At 37.5% G+C, this 20,214-nt stretch overlaps 1 protein-coding gene across 7 annotated transcripts in view; it reads right to left on the reverse strand.

Moving 5' to 3' along the window:
• Positions 1 to 1,153: 1,153 nt before the first annotated feature.
• The window catches only part of wdfy3 (WD repeat and FYVE domain containing 3), a 174,963-nt gene continuing 155,902 nt past the window's right edge, over positions 1,154 to 20,214 (reverse strand). For all 7 annotated transcript variants that reach the window (XM_055011774.1, XM_055011771.1, XM_055011773.1 and 4 more), the window contains 13 exons: positions 20,077 to 20,168; positions 19,787 to 19,999; positions 17,998 to 18,139; positions 16,807 to 16,961; positions 15,889 to 16,047; positions 13,510 to 13,689; positions 13,209 to 13,391; positions 11,478 to 11,568; positions 10,652 to 10,789; positions 8,917 to 9,150; positions 8,663 to 8,774; positions 7,290 to 7,487; positions 1,154 to 4,949 (listed from right to left, as the gene is read on the reverse strand). In XM_055011774.1, coding sequence (XP_054867749.1) covers positions 4,829 to 4,949; positions 7,290 to 7,487; positions 8,663 to 8,774; positions 8,917 to 9,150; positions 10,652 to 10,789; positions 11,478 to 11,568; positions 13,209 to 13,391; positions 13,510 to 13,689; positions 15,889 to 16,047; positions 16,807 to 16,961; positions 17,998 to 18,139; positions 19,787 to 19,999; positions 20,077 to 20,168 — 2,018 coding nt within the window. In that variant the 3' untranslated portion in view covers positions 1,154 to 4,828. The remainder of the gene's footprint in view (positions 4,950 to 7,289; positions 7,488 to 8,662; positions 8,775 to 8,916; positions 9,151 to 10,651; positions 10,790 to 11,477; positions 11,569 to 13,208; positions 13,392 to 13,509; positions 13,690 to 15,888; positions 16,048 to 16,806; positions 16,962 to 17,997; positions 18,140 to 19,786; positions 20,000 to 20,076; positions 20,169 to 20,214) is intronic.

Genomic DNA, 20,214 nt, shown 5'->3' on the forward strand with positions numbered 1-20,214 from the left:
TGTGTCAATTTCATCGCTTTGCATCTTTTTCTAGTGCTTTTGTGTGCTTATTTTTGTTGAATTTTACATTTTTTTTTGTTTGTGTTTTTACGGTATTTTTCACATCAGTGTGTGGTCATTTTTCATTGATTCTGCATCTCTTTCTATTTGTGTATTTGAGTTGTCAAGTTGATTTTAAGTCTGTTTGTGTTAATTTTACATTTTATTTTATTCATGTGCATCTTTTGCAATCGTTTTGTGTATTTTGCAGTCATTTCTAAATGAGTTTGTGTTGAGTTCACATCTTTTTATTGGTTTCCATCTCTTTTGGGTCCTTTTGTGTGTTTTTGCAGTTGTTTGAGTCAAATTTGTGTTAACTTTGCATCCATTTCATTGGTTTGCATGTCTTCCTGGTCTTTTGTGTGTTTTTACAGCCGTTTGTGTCAATTACATTGGATTTGTGTGTTTATTTTTGTTGAATTTTGCATCTTTTTTTGTTTGCAATACTTTCTGCTCCATTTGTGTTGTTGCAGTCATTTTCACATCAGTGTGTTATTTTTCCCCCCTTTTTCTTTGGTTTGCATCTCTTTCTATTTGTGTATTTGACTCAAGTTGATTTTAAGTCTATTTATGTTCATTTTGACATTTTAATTCATTCCCATGCATCTTTTGCAATCGTTTTGTGTATTTTTGTCGTCATTTTTAAGTCAGTTTGTGTTGAGTTCACATCTTTTTATTGGTTTGGTTCCCTTTGTGTGTTTTTGCATCAAATTTGTGTTAACTTTGTATCCATTTCATTGGTTTGTGTGTCAATTACATTTTTTTCTATCCCTTTCTAGTGTTGTTTTGTATTTTTGCAGGTTTGTCTGTCTTTTTATCGATTTGCATCTTTTTCTAGTCCTTTTGCATCTTTTTTGCTCGTTTGCACTGGTTTATATCTCTGGCATGAGTAATTTTATTCATAATGATTGCAAAGATATTAACAGAAACACGGAATAAAGGCAGTCGAGACTTTAAATTCTCTAGTTTATCATAACTCTTCAAAATCACCAAGTTTAGGGAATAATTCTCATTTGAAATCTAACTAAAAGCTGTCAAATGTATGGAGGTAAAACTGCAGCATTTGCCTCTAAAAAGTGGAATAAAAGTATAAATGAGGGGAAAAAATCCAGACTTTTGGTGGTAAACAGCAATTATTTATTGAAATGAAATTAAAAAGAATAAGTACCAGATCTATTGCATTATTGTAACATTTTGTTTCTGTAACGGGGGGAAAGTTACTCTACTGGTTTTTCTCTTGGAGGATGTAGTGAAACACAAATATACAAGGAAACATTCAGCTATCACAGATTGCACACCAGATACTGTAGTAATGCAGTCTAATACAAGACCACCAAAAGAATCCAGGAGTTTCTCGTGTTTTTTCTTCTTCTCCGTCTCTCAATTCATGTTTTGTTTTTTTTTTTTCTCCAATAAAGAGTAGAAAAGTCCAGCCGGAGCTGTGGACGTGATCTGCAGCTCTGTACACGACAAACCCTCGTCAGACGATGCCTCCGAAGAAACAAAAAAAACAAATATATCCAGCAAAAAAAACAAAATCTAATGCCGAGAACATGTACAATGCACTGACACAGAAAGTCAGCTGTGTTAATAGACATGCAACAAGTAACAAAACTTGCTGAAATCGCAATAATAATCATTAAAAAAAATCTAAAACCAGTTATATTTGCATAAATACTCTGTACAGTTCGTTTCTCCGCCGCCTTCCCGCTGAAACTGCATTCGATAAAAACCTGTGATTCCTCTCGACTTCTTTATTTTTCTTTATTTTGTACACATGAAGGTGCAAAAAACAAAACAAAGGAAGTGTTGATTGACAGAAGCCTTTTCTTTTTTCAGCTGGATGGCCTGATTGCACGCTGGAGTTACAGTACGGAGACGACAACGTGAGTGCATATTATCTTATTTTACAACGTGGAACGAGGAAAGTTCTCTCTGGAAAGCGGACGCCAAGATAAGGACGTTTTCTCCGGGAAAATGAGGAAAGAAAAGCAGCACTTGAACGCACATTTTTCACCCACAGAGTCGGTAAATAAAGTAAATTAATGAAAACTTCACATAGAACACTTTCTTTACATAAGGAGAGTTAAAAAAATGCATCTGTGGTGACAAATTATTCACTTAAAGTCGCATAAATCAACAGAAAAACATATGAGGCGTCGGGTTTCATATTTATAGCGTCATTATTTTGCATTTGCATGTTTATTTCCTTTAGTTTTGTCCTGATCTGAGCTGCAGTTTGGGTTTTATGAGGCCACGTTAGCAATACACAGTACAGTTTGTAGTAATTTAAATTAATGCTACTTGAATTATTTTTAATTAAGCTGCAAACTGGATGAAAAATCTGAGTTTTTCTTGACTCATACGGACTCTGTGTTACCTTTAACAGAAATCTTTGTATTTTTCTGTTATTTTTGATCATTTTAAGCTAAAATTGTCTGCAATGCTTCAATAAATGAAGCCTAAATTAACAAAAATAGTTGCTGCAGAGAAAAAAACATTTTTAAAGGCTCAATAAATTCCTTAATATTTGACTAGTTTTTCAGCTCAATTCGTTTAAAAACCTTGATAAAGGACTCTAAATCTTTTCTTCCACTATTTAAACAAAAACAGTTCCTGATGTGACCTGCATTTTGTATTTTTATTTATTTTTTGCACAAATTAAACTTCATAGATTTGTGTTTGTAGCAAACTTGGGGCTAAATTCATCTTTACCCAACAACATGTCAGTAGACATGAGCTAAAAATCTCAAATGCATGAATGTGGATTTTATATATTAGAATTATTTAAAAAAAAGTATAGATTTGATTTTAAAACAAATATTATCGTATGACAGATGTGATGACAGGATGTAGTTTATTTTTGTGTATATTTTACACATTTATTTTTTGTAATTTGACAGTATTTCAGGATTCTGTGATGATGGAGTTCAGCTTGATTGGACAAATTAGGAGAGAAAATTCTGCACTTTTAACCCTCTGAATCCCAAAAAAACCTGCCGGCAGGTTTAGAAGGAATATTTTCTTTTCAAAAATGACAAAAACATTACAACTTATCAGAGAAAAAATGAGGAAAAACAATCAAACGTCCAAACAAATGCGATCTGTCCAGGAAATTTACCAAATCGACGTTTAAACTCATGATGTCTCGGTAAAAAAATAGCCAAAAATGAACAATAATTAGTAACCAGATTCTGTAAAAAAACTAAAAATTCTGCACAATTCAGCACAACTGAGGAAATACATCTGACTCAGCTGTGACCAAAACTCTTCGCATGAAAAATTCAAGAACTTTTCGGCTGAACTGCAGGCAGTGTTTCCGTAGAACAGACAAAAGACAAGCATAGAACAAATTAAAAATAAAAGTAAAAGCCACATTTTTCCCTCAGTATTTGTAATTCCATTTTTTTCTTTTACAATCTTTGTGAAATCTCCTTCTAGTCCTGGTTGTTGTTTTCATAGAGGTGCAAGACTTTAAATTGCAGTGAAAAATGAACCAACAGTGAAGAAAAATGTGACAAAAACGTGAAACCACTTGGAGTTCAGAGGGTTAAGACATAAAATAAACGAGCCTCATGTGTTTTACGCTTTTCTTAACGAACATAAAGTTGATTTAATGCTCTCAGAGTAAAGTGTCGCCACAATAGACATAATTTCTCCTCAGCTAATCGGCTAACCAGCTAGCATGTAGCGTTACAAACAAAATCATAAAGTGGATTTAATGCTACGAACGTGATCTAAAAATAACAAAGTGTGAAAAAACGGTTAACTGCAGCTCCGTGTTTGACTTTAGAGACAAAACGTGGAGATATTTTAAAATTAGAGCTTTGAATTTCATCAAGTGGACATTTTAAAGGTGCTTTTTGTGATAATGCCGCCATGTGAAAAGTCCAGCAAACGTGAGCGAGATAAATTAAAAATTCCCTTTTCTTTGTGCATCCAAGAAGCTGCTGTACAGAAACAACAAATGTGTTTTTCTTAATCGGATTACTCCTTTCGCAGAAGACTCTATTCTCTCTCTGAACAAATGAAGTGATATGGTTGGAAAATAAAATCTGAAATGTCCAGTTTTCAGAAAGCAGCAACAACAATAAACAAAAAATCTCCAAACAGGGATTCAGACAAAGGACAGAACAGGTGATAGATTTTCAAAAAAAGAAGAATTTGGCAAAAAAGAAAAGAGGACGATGGTGAATCTCTGTGTGGTGCTCATGGCTTCACACTGTGGGCGACACACAAAACAACTCACATTTCTGTAAACGACAAAATCAGAAAGAAAAGAAGTAAATTTGCATAACTAGAGCCACTAACAAACCCACAGACGTTTAGTACTGACATTCATTTCCCTCCCTTCCTGTTACTCCTCCGACACACAATCGATTTTTTAAAGCCAGGAGTGGTTAGTTCACATCGCTATGTTACAGGCAAGTTGTTGTTGTTTTGTTTTGTTTTTTTTTTATCTTCAGTGACCTTAATTTTTGTTCTGTGTTGGTTCCTCTCGGAGTTAAAAAGGCCATGGTCGCTATTTACACTATTAACAAGTTTATTCTCTGCAGGTCTTGCGGTGAAATTCTGGATCTTGCGGTGGGTGATTTTTTATTTTTTTTCTCCTCCAGGTGGTTCAAGTGATTTTTTTATTCCCATCTTGTTCCTGCTTCAGTGAGTTTCAGCAACAATAAAGGAGAAAGTTCTGGTATTTGGAGTCATGTTTGGAGGTGCTTAGGGAACAAACGAAGCAGATGGAGGAAATGGAAAAGCTCCTCGGGAGGTTTTTTCTTTTTCCTTGGGTCTAGTTTCTGCTGCCGTCCTCCGCGCTTCGTTCGTGTTGGAGGTTGTAGTAACAGTTCTGACAAACACGAACCGGCGACGAGATCTTCAAACGTTTGATCTCCGACTGGAAGCGACTGCACCTGCAGGACGAGGAGGAGCTTTTAAATATTCAGATGAGCACCAGATAAAGATGTAATAAAGCAGAAAAAAATCCAAAACACAAACATACACTAAAAGTTGGGGTCACTTGCATGAACTGCTGCTCTGTCGGTGTCACTTCTCCTGATATCAGTAAACTTAGTCACAACCTAAATCATCTGAGTCTCCAGTTTGTCTCTGTCTCCTCACCCACAACAACAGTATTTACACCACCGTTCATGGTGGTACAAGTTTGGGGTCACTTAGAAATGTCCTTATTTTTGAAAGAAAGGCAGTTTTTTTCCAAGAAGATGCTGGAAACAGCTGATTTTTAATGGAATATCTCCATAGAGGTACAGAGGAACATTTCCAGCAACCATCACTCCTGTGTTCTAATGCTACATTGTGTTAGCTAATGGTGTTGAAAGGCTCATTGATGATTAGAAAACCCTTGTGCAGTTATGTTAGCACATGAATAAAAGTGTGAGTTTTTATGGAAAACACGAAATTGTCTGGATGACCCCAAACTTTGAAGCTTAACTGAGTCATAAAATGAATCTAATGCCGAAAAACAAACCACAATGACAAAGCAAAAACATCATAAAATGGCAAATATACGAACACACACAGCTAACAATGTCAGCAGAATCACTACTAATTGATCTGCGCTGTTATTTGCACTAAATAAACCACATGAAGATCTTAAATTGTGCTTTTACCAAGTTTACGGAGCTCAAATAACTTTAAAATATCTTAAAAAGAGTTCCAACTGAAACAACTAAACAATTATTTTTACAAGAATCCCACTTGTGAAGACTAATCAAATAAAAAAACGGAACAACAGACTTGATTATTGACTCACACTATTGGTTGTTGTTAGTTGACTTAACTGGCTAATAGAAAATGTCAATAATTATCAATTTATTGATTAATTGCGTTAATAATTTAACCCTAAAGGTAGAAGACAAAAGACATTCCTGTCAGAAAATGTAGTAGATTAGCTGAAGCACTTGGTTCTGACACTAGAGAACATTATGGGCGTTTAGCTAGCAAGGGGCACCATGACAAAGACTTTTGTGACACTTAATGACCTCCGACCAGAGCTCATGTGCTTAAAACTAGCCAGGGTGTACTGAAAATGCATTCCTGTAGCCCTGTGGCTAATGTAGCAGAGCTGCTTTTGAAGTTAATCTTGAAAATACAACATCAGCATATGGTCTAATGTTCACTCTAAGTTATTTAATAAATCATTTTTAAATCTTAAAGCTGCTGATTATCAGTTAAGATAAACATTTGAACAGAAAGCAACAAAGAAATGCATCAGTTACAGCATCATTATGGTTTCTCACCCAATAGAACAGACTCTAGGGTGTTATTCACCAATCTATGAGAGCGTTTAAAGAAAAATAACAAAGGACCCAAGATAGAACCCTGGGGAACACCAGAGTTAAAAGGTGCCGAGGCTGTAGTCAAGTTAAGTTACTGGTATTTATGCAGCACATCTTAAACTCTTGAGCCAAAGTGCTTTCCAATAAAGAAATAAGATTGTGAATCTTCCAAGACCCTATTATGTAAATTTACCTGAGTCATTTCAAAATTACAGGTGAAAAAATGGAAAATTTTGAATGTTAAAGACTTGAAAATGCACGACACAATTTGTGATTATTGCAAAAATCAGTTGAGAGGGCAAGAGAAATTCTAAAAGTGCAACTTGACAAGACACAATCCATTGTTTGTTAAATCTAGAGTGCATCTATTACCACAGCTTTAAAGAGCCATACAACTGGCAGGTGTTTCAGTATGAATATAAGTACTGGAAACAAGTTTTCAGCTGTTTTCTATAAGAAGAAATGGAAACAAAAAGCTTTACAATCTCTTATGAAAGTATTTAGAGATTTGAGTCTGTTCTAAATACACTGGCACAGGTGTTTCTAAGATCATAATGGCCTGTAGACAGGCAGATGCTGCAGGAGATTAGATGTCTATTCTGACGTTTTTATTGGTTTGTAATCTAACTCTGACCTTCTCCCAACTACAATATAAACCCAAAGATCAGAGAGAATCCTCAGAACTGATGCTGGCGTTGCTTGCATGAACTGCTGCTCTGTTGGTGTCACTTCTCCTGATATCAGTAAACATTACTCACAACCTAAATCATCTGAGTCTCCAGTGTGTCTCTGTATTTATGTGTGCTGAGGTTGACATTATCACATTAAAGTTCAATCACTAAGACCTCTATCTGCACTCTGCTGCGCCACTGTCTGACCTGAAAACATCCCAGAGTGCAGAAAATGAAAATGCGTCACGCTGCTGCTGCTGCTGTAATGATGTAATGATCTTACTTCTGGCAGAAGAGCTGCCCACAGTTCCTGCAGTGGTGGCGTCGCTCGGTCAGCGAGAAGCGAACGGTGCAGCCAGAGCAGCTGTCCACCACCTCGTCCTTCACCCAGTGATCCGCCGCCGACCGGCCGGGCTGATCGCTGACCGACCAGCTGAACACCCGACCACGACCGTCGCCCACCAGGATCTTACTGTGGTCCCTGATTAGAGCAATAAAACACAGAATGAAGGCTTGGTGTGGAGAATAAAGAGAACATCTCTCGTCTCTAAAATAGTCACTTTGGCTGCATTTATATGTTTTTGGAGCAACACTGCAGCAACCTAATCCATTTGTTTAGAGTCAGCTATGAATAAAAGTGTCAACAAAGGCTGTCTTACTTGGAGGTGGCAGCTGAGGATACATTTGTACTAAATAATTCTGAATAACTGAAACTAATGTTGGTGGATTAAGGTAAATGTGCTACAATTACCTCAGATTTGGTGCTTTTAGGTTAACAAAAAGGTCCGAATGTGCCTCAGCAGAACTGACTTGAAAAGCAGAGTTTTTCTGACCCTTCATGAGGGAAATTTCTCTTGCAGAAATCTTCTTTTCTGTTATTTCTGACCGTTTTTAAAGCAAAAATATCTAGAATGCTTCAATAAATGTAATCCCAATTAACAAAACTGACAAAACTTCCCATAAATTCCTCTATGAAGGAAAAACCCTGAATATTTTACTACTTTTAAAGCTCACTTGGCTTCACAAAAGCCCATTTGATACTGGATTATCTAAAATGTGCATTTTACAAAAGTAATTTTTTCCTTGTGTTTACGGAGTTTGGAGCAGCTCTGCTACTGTCTGATTTCATTTATTTAGAGGAAACTATGCATAGACGAGTCAAATGAAGATTCTTATTCACAAAAAAGGAAGGCTGTCTTACTTAGAGAGAAACTGAAGCTGCTGGAATAATGTAAAAAATACTGCAATCACCGCAGATTTGTTGCTTTTTATTATTATTTTTTGATGTTCCTGAGCAAAACTGGATTGAAAACCAGCTCTGAATGAGTCAGTGCAGCCTTAACTCACAGAGATCTTCTTTTCTGTTATTTCTAACCACTTTTCAAAGTAAAAATGATCTATAATGCCTGAATAAATGGAATCCCAATTAACAAAACTGACAAAAGTTGCTATAAATTCCCCTATAAAGGGAAAACCCTGACTATTTTCCTACTTTTAACTTTCAAAAAGCCCATTTGATATTGGCTTATCCATTTTTTCTCATGTTGACAGACTATGACGCTCCTCTGCTGCTGTCTAAATCCATTTACTTAGAGGCGGCTATGAATAGACGAGTCAAACGAAGATTCTTAATTACTAAACTGAAGGCTGTCTTACTTGGAGATGGCGAGGGAGGTGATCTCAGCTGGGTGAGCGTTGTCCTTGCGATCAAACGCCGTGTGCATGGTGAGTTTGCTCCGGAAGACCAGCTGGCGCTCCCATCTGTAGCCTGAAAACACACAAAAATACACATTTAGCATCCTAGCAAAGCGACAAACACACTGTCAGTAGACCAGTGTATCAACCGTGTTCGCTTTAAAGGCCCAAAATATGAAAAAAAAAACAGGTCAGAGGATTGTAAAAACACCCACCTGCCCTGAGCTGGTTGTACGTCCGGGCCTCCATGGTGCTCGGGTGGAGCGGCTGAGGCACCGAGGCCTGTCCTGGGTGAACCGGGTGGGGGTGAGGGCCTTTAATTTGGCCTTCGGAGTAGTTAACGAACACGAATCCGTCCTTCTCGTCAATGCTGAGGGTGTCCGACCAGCGGTGGGAGTCATCAGAGCCGCTGTCCATCGACCAGGAAGCTCCGGTTCGAGCTGACGGACCTTAAAGGATATTAATTAGAACGTGACTGAGGTTAATGTTTGATGAAGAAAATATACTGAAAATGTACAGAAAGAATTAAAATAAACAACAGAATCAGGAGTAGGTGGAAGGAGAAAGCAACAGTGGTCCTCATTACGCATGAACTTTGTGTTTTCTTTTACATAAATAAAGACGTTTCCATATAGTGATGCAGAAAAGAAAAAATTAGTTAAGAAAATCACCAGGATACAGGAAACTGAGTGTTTATTGCTCCAAATCTCCTGGGAACTTCAAATATATAAAAATAGCTGTATAGTGCATATATTGACTTCCTGAGTTCACCATCAGTAACGTGCATTAAGCACTTAATACTGCAGGGAGTCCTCGGTTTACAACATCATCGACCTACAGCGTTCCGTCGTTATGTCAGAACTGGTTTCATGGAATTAGTTGGTGAGTGGATGAATACGTCGTCACGCGGTGCTATAAGACGGCTTTGTTTCCATTCTCTGGTTGCACGCCACCTTGGATTGTGCTACATTCACTAACTTTTTGACCTTCATTATGGCTCCCAGCATAAGTCAGACTCTTCTGATAGCAGTGCTTCAAAGAAAAGGAAAACCATCTCCTTGGAAGTGAAATTAGATACAATAAAACACTCAGAACAGGGCGAAACACCGACAAACATCGGCTAAGTTGTAAAAACAGGTCAACATATTGTAGCGACCCTCTGTGATGAATGAGTGAGACTTTATCTGGTTCTCTGCTGGTTTATTGAACCTTCATACAGGCTACTGTGGGCCGTAGCCAACGCCAGAAGAACTAGAAAAACCCCATAACTTAGCTCCAGAATTAGCTGCCGTTCCCAGCTCTCTCTACTGCTGACTCTCAGCCAATCAGAGGTGAGCTAACTAAACATGGCACGTTCACTGACATTAGGTAAATCTGGAACTGAACAATAAACATTGAAACCTCAACATCAACAACAATATCAGTCCAATATAATGTTCTGTTATCTTATTGTAAAATGACGCCTACATGCATGAATGTCATTGGTATTCATGACTTTATGAAGAACTGATCGATATTGTGATGCACATAAAGGCTTTGTTTATATTTTTTGCCAGAGTTCCGACTTACGGCGATCCATAGGAACGGAACGCTGATGTAAGTCGAGGACCCGCTGTACTTAAGTATTATTATTTATTAGACTGTAGGCTCACATTTTTATTTTCCTCATCCAACACACATTTTTACACACTTTTTCTACTTATGTTTTAATTTTAGGACATATTTTTCTATTCATGTTTATCTTATATTATTTCTGTTGCTTGAATTTCTAACACTTCGAATGGGAGCAACTGTAACGTAAGCAGCTTTCCCTCGTTATACATAAACAACATTAAAAGTTCAAGGTTGAAGGTTGCGATTGGCACAATTCTTCGCTCATTTTGAAACTCAAAACATCGACTGTCTCAACCACAAAGTGTATATGCTGAGGGTATATCTGATAGGTGGTACCTCTGGGTCTGTGGACGGTGCTGCCCGGTTGGCTGCCTCCACCCGTCGACGGGTTTCGTGGCGCTCTGGACTCCTGACAGGGTTCATCTCCATCGGATTCGCTGCTGTCGTCATCACCGTTGTGACTCTCGCCGCCCTCTGGAAGACAAAGATGATATTTATGATGACATTTTTTCAGCAGGGACGTCAATCAAGACAATTTTTTAAACAGATAATATAAATTTAACCCATTTTTTAGTGGTCCTGACAACAAAACTGGCTGGTTTATGTGCTACTAAGTTACAGGAATAATGTATTAATTGATCCCAACTTGTCTTAATCGGAGGCCATTAAGTCTCACAGAGAACTTTGTCATGGTGCCCCTTTACCAGTTAAACCCCATAATGCTCTCTGCTCGCCCACACGGGTCTCTTCTGGTTGCTACAGTATCAGTATAATCATAAGAGACTCCATCTGGTGGTGCAACCAGGTACTGCACGTACTGTACTATACCTCAGGTGTGTATTATCTAGAAAAATGGTATCAGAAGATAGTAAATGTTAAATTATTTGGATTAGATCTGGGGGTCAAAAGGCAAAAAAACTTGACTGGGACATCCTGAGTTTTCATAGTGAAATCCTATAAGAATCATGGTGAGAATTGCTTGGTTTGTGTTTTGGTGTAATACTTTTAAAATGAATTATGATCACGTTAAGTGTCATGTCGTGTCTTCTTTCTGTAGCACCTGCACAGCGTTCTTCTAAACTAGATGATATTTAGGTAATATTCATGAAATCTCTCTCGATCCTACATCTCTAAATATCTAATTATTTCCTTTTGAACTCACCAATCTTCTCATCACAGCAGTCAGGCACGTCTGGCTCTACCGGCTCTGGAGCAGGGGTTTCTGGGACTTGTAGGAACTCCATCCTCCAAAACTACAAGAGAAAATTTAGATGAAAGTATAATTAAGCACGGTTCATTATTAAATGTAGAAGTTACAGACAGAAAATGATTTAAAGTTTAGCTCCTCCTCAACAAATGTTCCACTGAGATACTCATAACTTTAAACTGTTTGGATGAAAACCTGGACACACGCAGTGGTAAACATTAACAACACAACCAAAATAAATATGGCTGTAGTCTCCATCTCCTCTGATTAAATGGACAGTTAAGCACTCCGAGTCCATTTTGTTTGCATGTGTTTGTGTGTATATACGTTTTAAAGCTAATTTGCATCCAAGCAACACATATGACTGATCATAAAGTATGAAAATATGCTGAAAATGCTTGATTTCTATGTTGATTTAGAATTAATTTAGACTAATAAGGCTGCAGGTGGAGTTATTCTTTGGTTCATGACGTCCCACAGTAGCTTTTGTTTGTCCTTCAAAGAAACTGAGGAATAGTGACGTCACTTTATCAACTATTTTTCACTTACCTCACTCACAAATTCCTAGATTTTCCTAAAACTTTAATATAATCAAAGAGATACTTAATGCCTGTAGCATTTCTCTTATAATCTCAACCAAATTGAACAGGATTTTTTATGGAATTATCCGGGTAATTTACCCAAAAATACCAGCTCATTGTTAGAAAATGATGTGGAAAGTTCTGAATTTGCTATTAGGACTCCAAATGCTGCAAATTCTAGCCTTTTATGTAGATTTTTAGCTTATGTAGGTTATTAAGGCTAGCAAGTAAACTGTACATAATTTCCTAGATTTTTCTAAAACTTTAATATAATCAAGCAGATACTTCATAACTGTAGGAGCAACAAGCAGATTTCTAAATTTGGCTCAAAATTAGCATCAAATTGAATAGTACTTCAATGGAAAAATAATTGAAACTTACATCAAAAAAACAGTTCATTATTAGAAAAAGATGGGGAAAATGTTGAATTTGCTATTAGGATTCCATATGCTGCAAATTCTAGCTTTTTATGTAGATTTTTTAGCTTATTTAGACTAACAAGGCTAGCAAATAAACTGTACTCAGTGCAAAACTGATAGATACTGACGTCAGTTTATCAATTATTCTTTACTTACCTCATACGTAATTTCCTTTTTTTTCTAAAAACATAAATGTAATCAGGCAAATACTTTATATATTTTAACTGTAGCAACACTGAGCATATTTTTCCATTTCTCTTATAATCAGAATCAAACTGAATAGGACTTTGATGGAATTATCCTGGTGATTTACCCTGAAATACCAGCTCATTGTTAGAAAATGATGTGGAAAGTGTTGAATTTGCTATTAGGCTTCCATATGCTGCAAATTCTATCCTTTTATGGAGATTTTTATCTTATTTAGGCTAACAAAGCTAGCAGGTAGAGTCCACTCATCACACTGTGGCTGGTTTACTTTTTCTACAGACTGTTTTTCCCCTGCAACCCCCCCAAATAACTAAGATTTTCTTTGGTTGACTAATAAAGTTTTGCAAAAAGAGAATAATCTGTGTTAAAATAAACAAAGCTGTATATCACCATTTAAAACGCCACTGATTCTAGAAACAATGTGCAATAACGTGCTGTTGATGACTGATGTTCTGTGGGATGAAAGTGTGCTCGGTTACCCTGACGACGCCGTCCGAGTGCCCGGTGACGATGACGTTCTGCGTGTCCCACTCGTTCATCTCCGACACGCAGCAGCACAGGATCTGCTGGCTGCGTCCGGTGAAGGTGTTGGCGCTGGAGATGGGGCTGCCGTTGATGCTCCACACGTGGATGTAGGTTCCTGCGCAGGAAACCACGTCGCCCTGTGCACAAACAAACTTATGTTCAGGAAAAACTGTAGACAATTTGTTCTTCAGCTAATATTTATGGTCTCGTAGTCGTTTCTAGAGGGCCGGAGGAGTAATTTATGCCAAAACCCACCGTCAGCTCGTTAATACACAGCGCAGAAACCGGCGCTCGGTGTCCCCGGAGCTGTGTGACAAACGAGAGCTTGTTGAGGTCCCAGATGATGCAGGTTCGATCCCGCGAGCCGCTGACGACGATGTGGTACGCCGACGACGCCGTCAGACACGTTACGGCGTCCGTGTGGCCCAGTAGCGCCTGAGATAGAAGAAAATAAATGGAAATAATGGAACTGTAACAGCTCAGCTCAGAGGATTCTTCTTCTTTTAAGACCTAACGTCATCATCAGCCATCATCTGTGGAAGTTTGAGGAAATTCACATGAAAAATTCAACAAAATACATTTGTACATAAGAGGACATTATGTCTGAAGTCCCTGATAAGTTTCTAAAAAAGTTCATAGCATATTTATATTAGTTTGTTGTAACTGATATGTTTGATTATATAATGATGCAAATAAATCCTAAAAAACTTTGCTCATCAACTGATCAGTTTACTGTCAACGTGTCCACAAACAGGAAAAACAAAAGCTGCCAAAAAAATAAAGCAGAATAATCTCAGTTTAAATTCATCCCAACTCAAACATAGAACTTTACATGTTAAAAGATAATATTTGAATGTACTGTGTTTTGTACAACTGCACATAAAATGTACTTTGTATATAAACTAATAAAGCAAGATTTCCCTGCTAAAGCTGATCCAAAGTATTTACACATTAGGCACATCTTAACAAGAAACACTGTGCAGAAGGAAATGTTCACTTTGTACAAATTAACTTTTTATTTCAAAAACCTTGTTCTGAGAAAGTTCAGTGTGGAGGTGGAAAAAACTGAAAACCCCAGAGATCTACAGAACATAGTATTTGCTGAATTAATCAACATTTGACCCATAAAACAAACTCATGTTCTTAGCTGAGTCTAACTTCTTTAGTTTACTTCAGCAAACAGGGCTTTTTATTTCTCTTTCAAGGACACTGATAGATACAAAAATCAGTTTATTAACTATTTTTCACTTCTTTAAGACATAATTTCCCATAAACAGATGTCTTGCCTTTGCAGAACCAGTTTCAAAGAGGTTAAATAACATTTCTCTTTAAATCAAATGTTACTTCTCTGCTGCCATTTTTAAAAAAAATCTCAACACATCGACATTCTCAAGGACTTTCAGTGGCTCTTAGTGATGTAAATATTTTATATTCACTGTATTTTAGTAATTGACAGCCAACTTTTGATCCTGTTTGTCTTGTTTTTTAGCGTTTTATACTTGTTGATTTTACAGGTTTTCTCCTGTTGTCTGTCTCTAAAGAAGTGACTTCATCAGCCTTCAGGGGGATCTGAGAAAGTTCAGTGTGGAGGCGGTAAAAACTGAAAACCCCAGAGATCTACAGAACTTAATATTTGCTGAATTAATCAATACTTGACCCATAAAACAAACTTAAGTGTCTATTTACTTTACTACAGCAAACAGGACTTTTAATTTCTCTATCAAGGAAACTTATAGATATGAAAGTCAGATTATCAGCTGTTTTTCACTTTCTTATTACATAAATTACCATATTTTTTTAAAAACTAAAATATAACAAAGAGAACTGTACCGTAAAGCAAACTAATTTTCTAAAAAGCATCGTCTTTATGAGATTTGTAAGCTTGATGATTGAATTTTTAACTAAATTGGAATTTGTAAAGTTGTAATTTGTAGCTAAAATTCTCCGACCTGGTTCATTTTCAAACAGCACAAATAAGGTACGAAGCAGTGAACGACCAACTTCTCATAAATATTCAGAACTTCTTTGTTAATAGAGATGGGGGCTATAATTGGAGGGGGGGATTTAAAATTAAAATATGGTAGATTTTTCACAAAACTAAAGTGATTTTGTCTTTCAATATGTGGAGTGAAGCTATGGAGGTGGAGCTCAAGCAACATCCAAGCATGATTCAGTTTAAAAATCAGCACAAAAACATGGTTTTAAGGAGGTACAGGGAGGAGAAGAGGCTTTGACGCGGGTATATCACTGATTACTTAATATTTGTTTATTTATTTTCTATTTTGTTTGTAAATATGCACATAAATGTCTGCGGGAGTAGGATACTGAGTGACTGATGGGGAAGGAGAAAATAAACTTATGCTTCGTGCTACTCCTTTGTGGATATATTGGGTTATTATTATTTGCTTTGTTTTGTTGTGTTTTATTGTGTTTTATTTTGTTTTGAATATTTGGTAGGTTTTTGTGGCCTTTTTTCCCCTCACATGTCCGAAATAAAACACTGATTCATTCAATTTCTTCTTCCAAAAACGCAGCCGGAGAGTGATGGTTGACTCCTCTAAGCTTTTATGCAAACATTTTGATGACTATCTGGAAGCTGCTCCAGGTGCTTTCCATGCATCTCCTCCTGTTTACCTGTTTGAGTGTAATGGACTTGGCCTTCTCCTTGGAGCTTCCCGTCTCCCAGACACAGATGGAGGTGCTGGTGCCGCCGGTGATCACCAGCTTGGGGTTTGGACAAATGGCACAGAGGATCTGACCCCACTCTGACAGACACTCGTACACCACCAGCGCCTGAAAGGAAAGTGAAAGATGAGCTAAGGTGAGGACATGAGCACGAATTCTGGATATTTTGACAGTTTCAGACATTAAACACGTCCATATCGCTTTATTTTCACTTGAATCAGCACTTATGCAACTTAAAAATGAAGGTTTTTGAAAGTCTTGAGAAGATTGACACCATTTAGGAACACAATAAAGAAATTAGAACTGTTTTCATGCCAGTTTCTGCACAAGAAATTGTTGAAATCAAAGTGCTACTGGCAGCTAATAGAAATATTTTGCTAACTAATCTGCTGAAGTTTAAATTATGCGATAAACTTGAGTTGCAGCAACACTTCTTTGCATGACATCAGATGCAGTTAACCTGCTGCAATAGCTGCTAAGTAGAGCGCATTTTTATTTAATCACCAGCAGGGGGAAATATTGCATTTAATAATTGTTCACCATCATCACATGTTAGTTTCAAGGTTAAGTAAGCAGAAAACCTCCAGTAGTTCATGTTTCAGTTAAACAATGGAGCTGCAAAACCATAAATCTACTAATAATTCAATAAATCTGGATAGATAAGTCAGTAAAAACACTGCTGTGTGCATTTTTCTAACAAAACTAAGAGCTTTAAAGCAACAACACTGAAAATAAGGTGATGTTACACTGTATTACGTTAAAAAAATGGAGGTCAGTGGTCCAGAAAAAGCTGCAGTCTAAGGATTAGAGGAGTTTTCCACATTAGAGGAGCAGTTTCTTATAATATCTGGTGCTACTTTTACTGACCTTGTCGGACTCGTAGTTGGCCAGACGGCAGCTGAGGTCGGCGTACCCCCAGGCGAAGGTCTTGCTCCACGTAGGAGGAACCAGGACTTTGTTTTGCTCCACAGCGAGGATGCCCTTATCGGTGCAAACTATCTGCCCCACGGGCTCCTTCAGCTCTGGACGGAGGTAATACAGAGAAATATGTGAGTCATGCAGCTTTTAAGACAGAGACGGCATTCAGAAATGGTATTAATATGTATCTGGAGTTGGTCAGGCTTGTATTATGATGTGATCTGAGCAGGTGGAAGTTTAATCTGTACAGTGTGACCACATTCTGAAGGACAATAAACCCCCTATGGTGAGTTAAAAGGTTACTTAACTCCACTTACTCCTGCTAAACTCAAGCAAAGCTGACAAAAGCTACAAGTGTTAGCAGCTATATTTAAGCAATAATGTGTAAAAAACTGAACTTTCTCACAAGTTCAGCAACATTCGCTTAAAGAGAGATCAAATCAGATGCAGTAAATGCATTTTATTACCAATATATACTATTTAAAGACCCAATAATTGTTATTTGATATCCTTCTCCTGGTGGGAGTCTTTGCAGAAGCAGCTCCTATCAAATCCTTCTTCTCCATTGACATTTTTAAGAAAAATCTCAAGATATCCATATTTTCAGTGACTTTTGGTTGTTATAAGTGGTGTAAATATTTCAGCATTTCATATTTACTGTATTTTAGTAACTGATAGCAAACTTTTGATCCAGTTTGTCTTGTTTTTTAGCGTTCTATATTTATTGATTTTACAAGTTTTCACCTGTTTTCTTTCTTGCTTTTTTGCACATATATTTGTTGCTGTCTGTCTCGCAATGTACAACAGTTTCGTGGTGTTTTAAACCTATTCAGCGTCTTTGAGTTTTTGGAAAAGCGCTTTATAAATAAAATTTATTATTATTATTATTATTATTATTATTATTTTGTTCTTTAAATAAACATGATTTCTTTTATCCAGATAGTGTATTCAGACACAGGTTGCACATTAAATCAGGTGTAAATTGGTTTAAGATCGCAGCTTCTTCAAGCTGTCAGAAAATTCAAGCTTGAGTCTCACTTGTTCTGACACCACATGTATAAAAACAGGATAGCTGGAGCTAAACTGGGACTTTTTTTGCACAGATTTAACTGGGAAGTAAGTATTTGAGTCTGTGTTTACCTTTAACAGGAGCAAGAGAAGGTCTGAGATTGTCCAGGTGATGGAAGAAGATCTTGTCGCTGCTGGAGCTCGGAGGAACGCCAGCGATGTCTCCGTTAGCTTTACTGCGAACCCGTTTAGGAGGATGAGGCTTCTTAAACAGCTGAAATACACCAACACACACACAATCAGTGATTTAACAGTGAATTTAACATCTACTGATGGTCAAATGGTGGCGAGATTTTTCCAGTAATAAACAATAACTTGGTTGGTCTGTTGATTTTCTGCTCCATGAGGATAATAAGAGGAGAAAAACTGTCAGATGGATTAAAGAAAGAAAAGTATTCTTGTGTACCGTGGGCCTGATTTGGCCTGAGTTGGGTTTTGGCATTTTTACCACATTATTTTGCCTGTATATTTCATAAAGAAAGTGGAGAAAGACAGAGAAAATGGGGGAAAATGACATGCAGCAAATCCTCAACAACTGGGAATCCAACCAGATTCAACTTTACATACATTCCAAAGAAACATGTTCAGCTGTTAATGTGGCAAAAACCTAGCATTTGGTTAAAAGAGACAGTAATTTCTTCAGTTTTTTTTTTTTTTTTTAATAAAAGTATGATTAGTGGTAGAAATCAAGCTAGAAATTCTGTTTTTGTGATATATCCATTAGTAACTATGGAAATAGGAGCAGTGGTGGACAATAACAGTGTCTGTTGAGCTGATTTAACATTTAACAGCTAATTTTGACCACCTGGAATTAACATTTCAGTGTAACTAGTCAGAAGTTTTATTTTGGATGTCTATAACGTCTGAAGAAACAGTAACAGATATCTATAATTTAATTTTGACTTGTCAAACTAATGTAAATAGGAGGTTTCCTATTTAAGGATTTGTTAGTAGCAGTTAGCAGAAGTAATGGCAGTTTTAGGTGGATAAAACCATTAAAAATTGTAGTGAGCAGAGTTTGTGGTGATTGAGAGCTTCATTCGTAAGAGATTTATGGTTCAAATTTACCAGATTTTTGACCTTAAGCTGCTCTGACAAGGCAGTAAAACGGCTCGTCAAATGCGATTACAGTTACGGGGCCAAAATATGTTCAAAAAGCAAGACTTATTATCTATATGACATCTGTAATGTAACCTCGCAGAGTCAAAACTCTAATTCAAGATATCTATAAGTGCATTTTGACTCTCATTCTGACTAGCTCAAACTTCATTCAAAGTATCTAAAAGGAACAATGTAGATATTTTGAGTTGAGCGGCATTAGAGACATCTTAAACTAGTTATGACTGTTCAGAATTAAACTGTAGATATCCTGAACTGGATTTACAGTGAGTTAAAACTGTGGATATCAGTAATAAGAAACACATGGATGGAAAAGATCAATGGGGAAATGTTCTTTTTGACCACCGTATGGCAAAACCTCCATCCAGTCATGATGTGGAACGTTAATATGGCTCCCGTTGGGGCACCCAGATAGCTCAACTGGTTGAGCAGGTGACCCATACCCATGAACAGGGGTTTTAGTCCCCGATACAACGGCCTGGGTTCAATTCCACCTCACGACCCTTTGCTGCAGGTCTTCCCCCTATTCTTTTCCCTACTTTTCTGTCTGCTTCTCTATTGACCTGTCTAATGAAGCCAACTAAAGGCCAAAAAAATTACTTAAAAAAGAGAAAAAAAAAAGGCTCCCATAGGTGGAACTTCTAGCAGTATTGATAGAACTACACCAATGGTAGAAAAGGTAAGTATAGTCGCAGAAGCAGCAGTACTGACTGATGTATCCAGACTTTAGCCAGTGTCTAACCTGTTTGGGGATTTGTCCGAAGTTGTTGATGAATCCGATGGTGGCCGTCTCTTTGAGCGGGTCGTTGATGTTGTAAATGTCCACCTGACCCTCGTAGAAGAGGTGGTGGAAGACGTTGACCGCCTCCACGGCCGGCGGACCCTGCTGCTTGTAGCCAAAGATCAGGTCGATCCACTCGTGGAGATGAGCGGACACGTAGTCGCACTCCAACGCCTGCAGCCAGCGAGTAGAAAGGTTGAGGTGGATTCAAAACTCAGACGTAAACTGTGAAGATCGGGTTAACCTCTTACCTCTCTGTGGACCCTGATGAACTCTCGAGGGTCTCCTTTGGCCCACGGCGGGAGGATCACGTCACCCAGTTTGGTGCCGTTCTGCTTGGCACCTGGTACATCGATCAACAATAATACATTAGAACACTGTTGTTAGCT

Source organism: Amphiprion ocellaris, chromosome 6, assembly GCF_022539595.1.
Source record: "Amphiprion ocellaris isolate individual 3 ecotype Okinawa chromosome 6, ASM2253959v1, whole genome shotgun sequence".
NCBI lineage: Eukaryota > Metazoa > Chordata > Actinopteri > Pomacentridae > Amphiprion > Amphiprion ocellaris.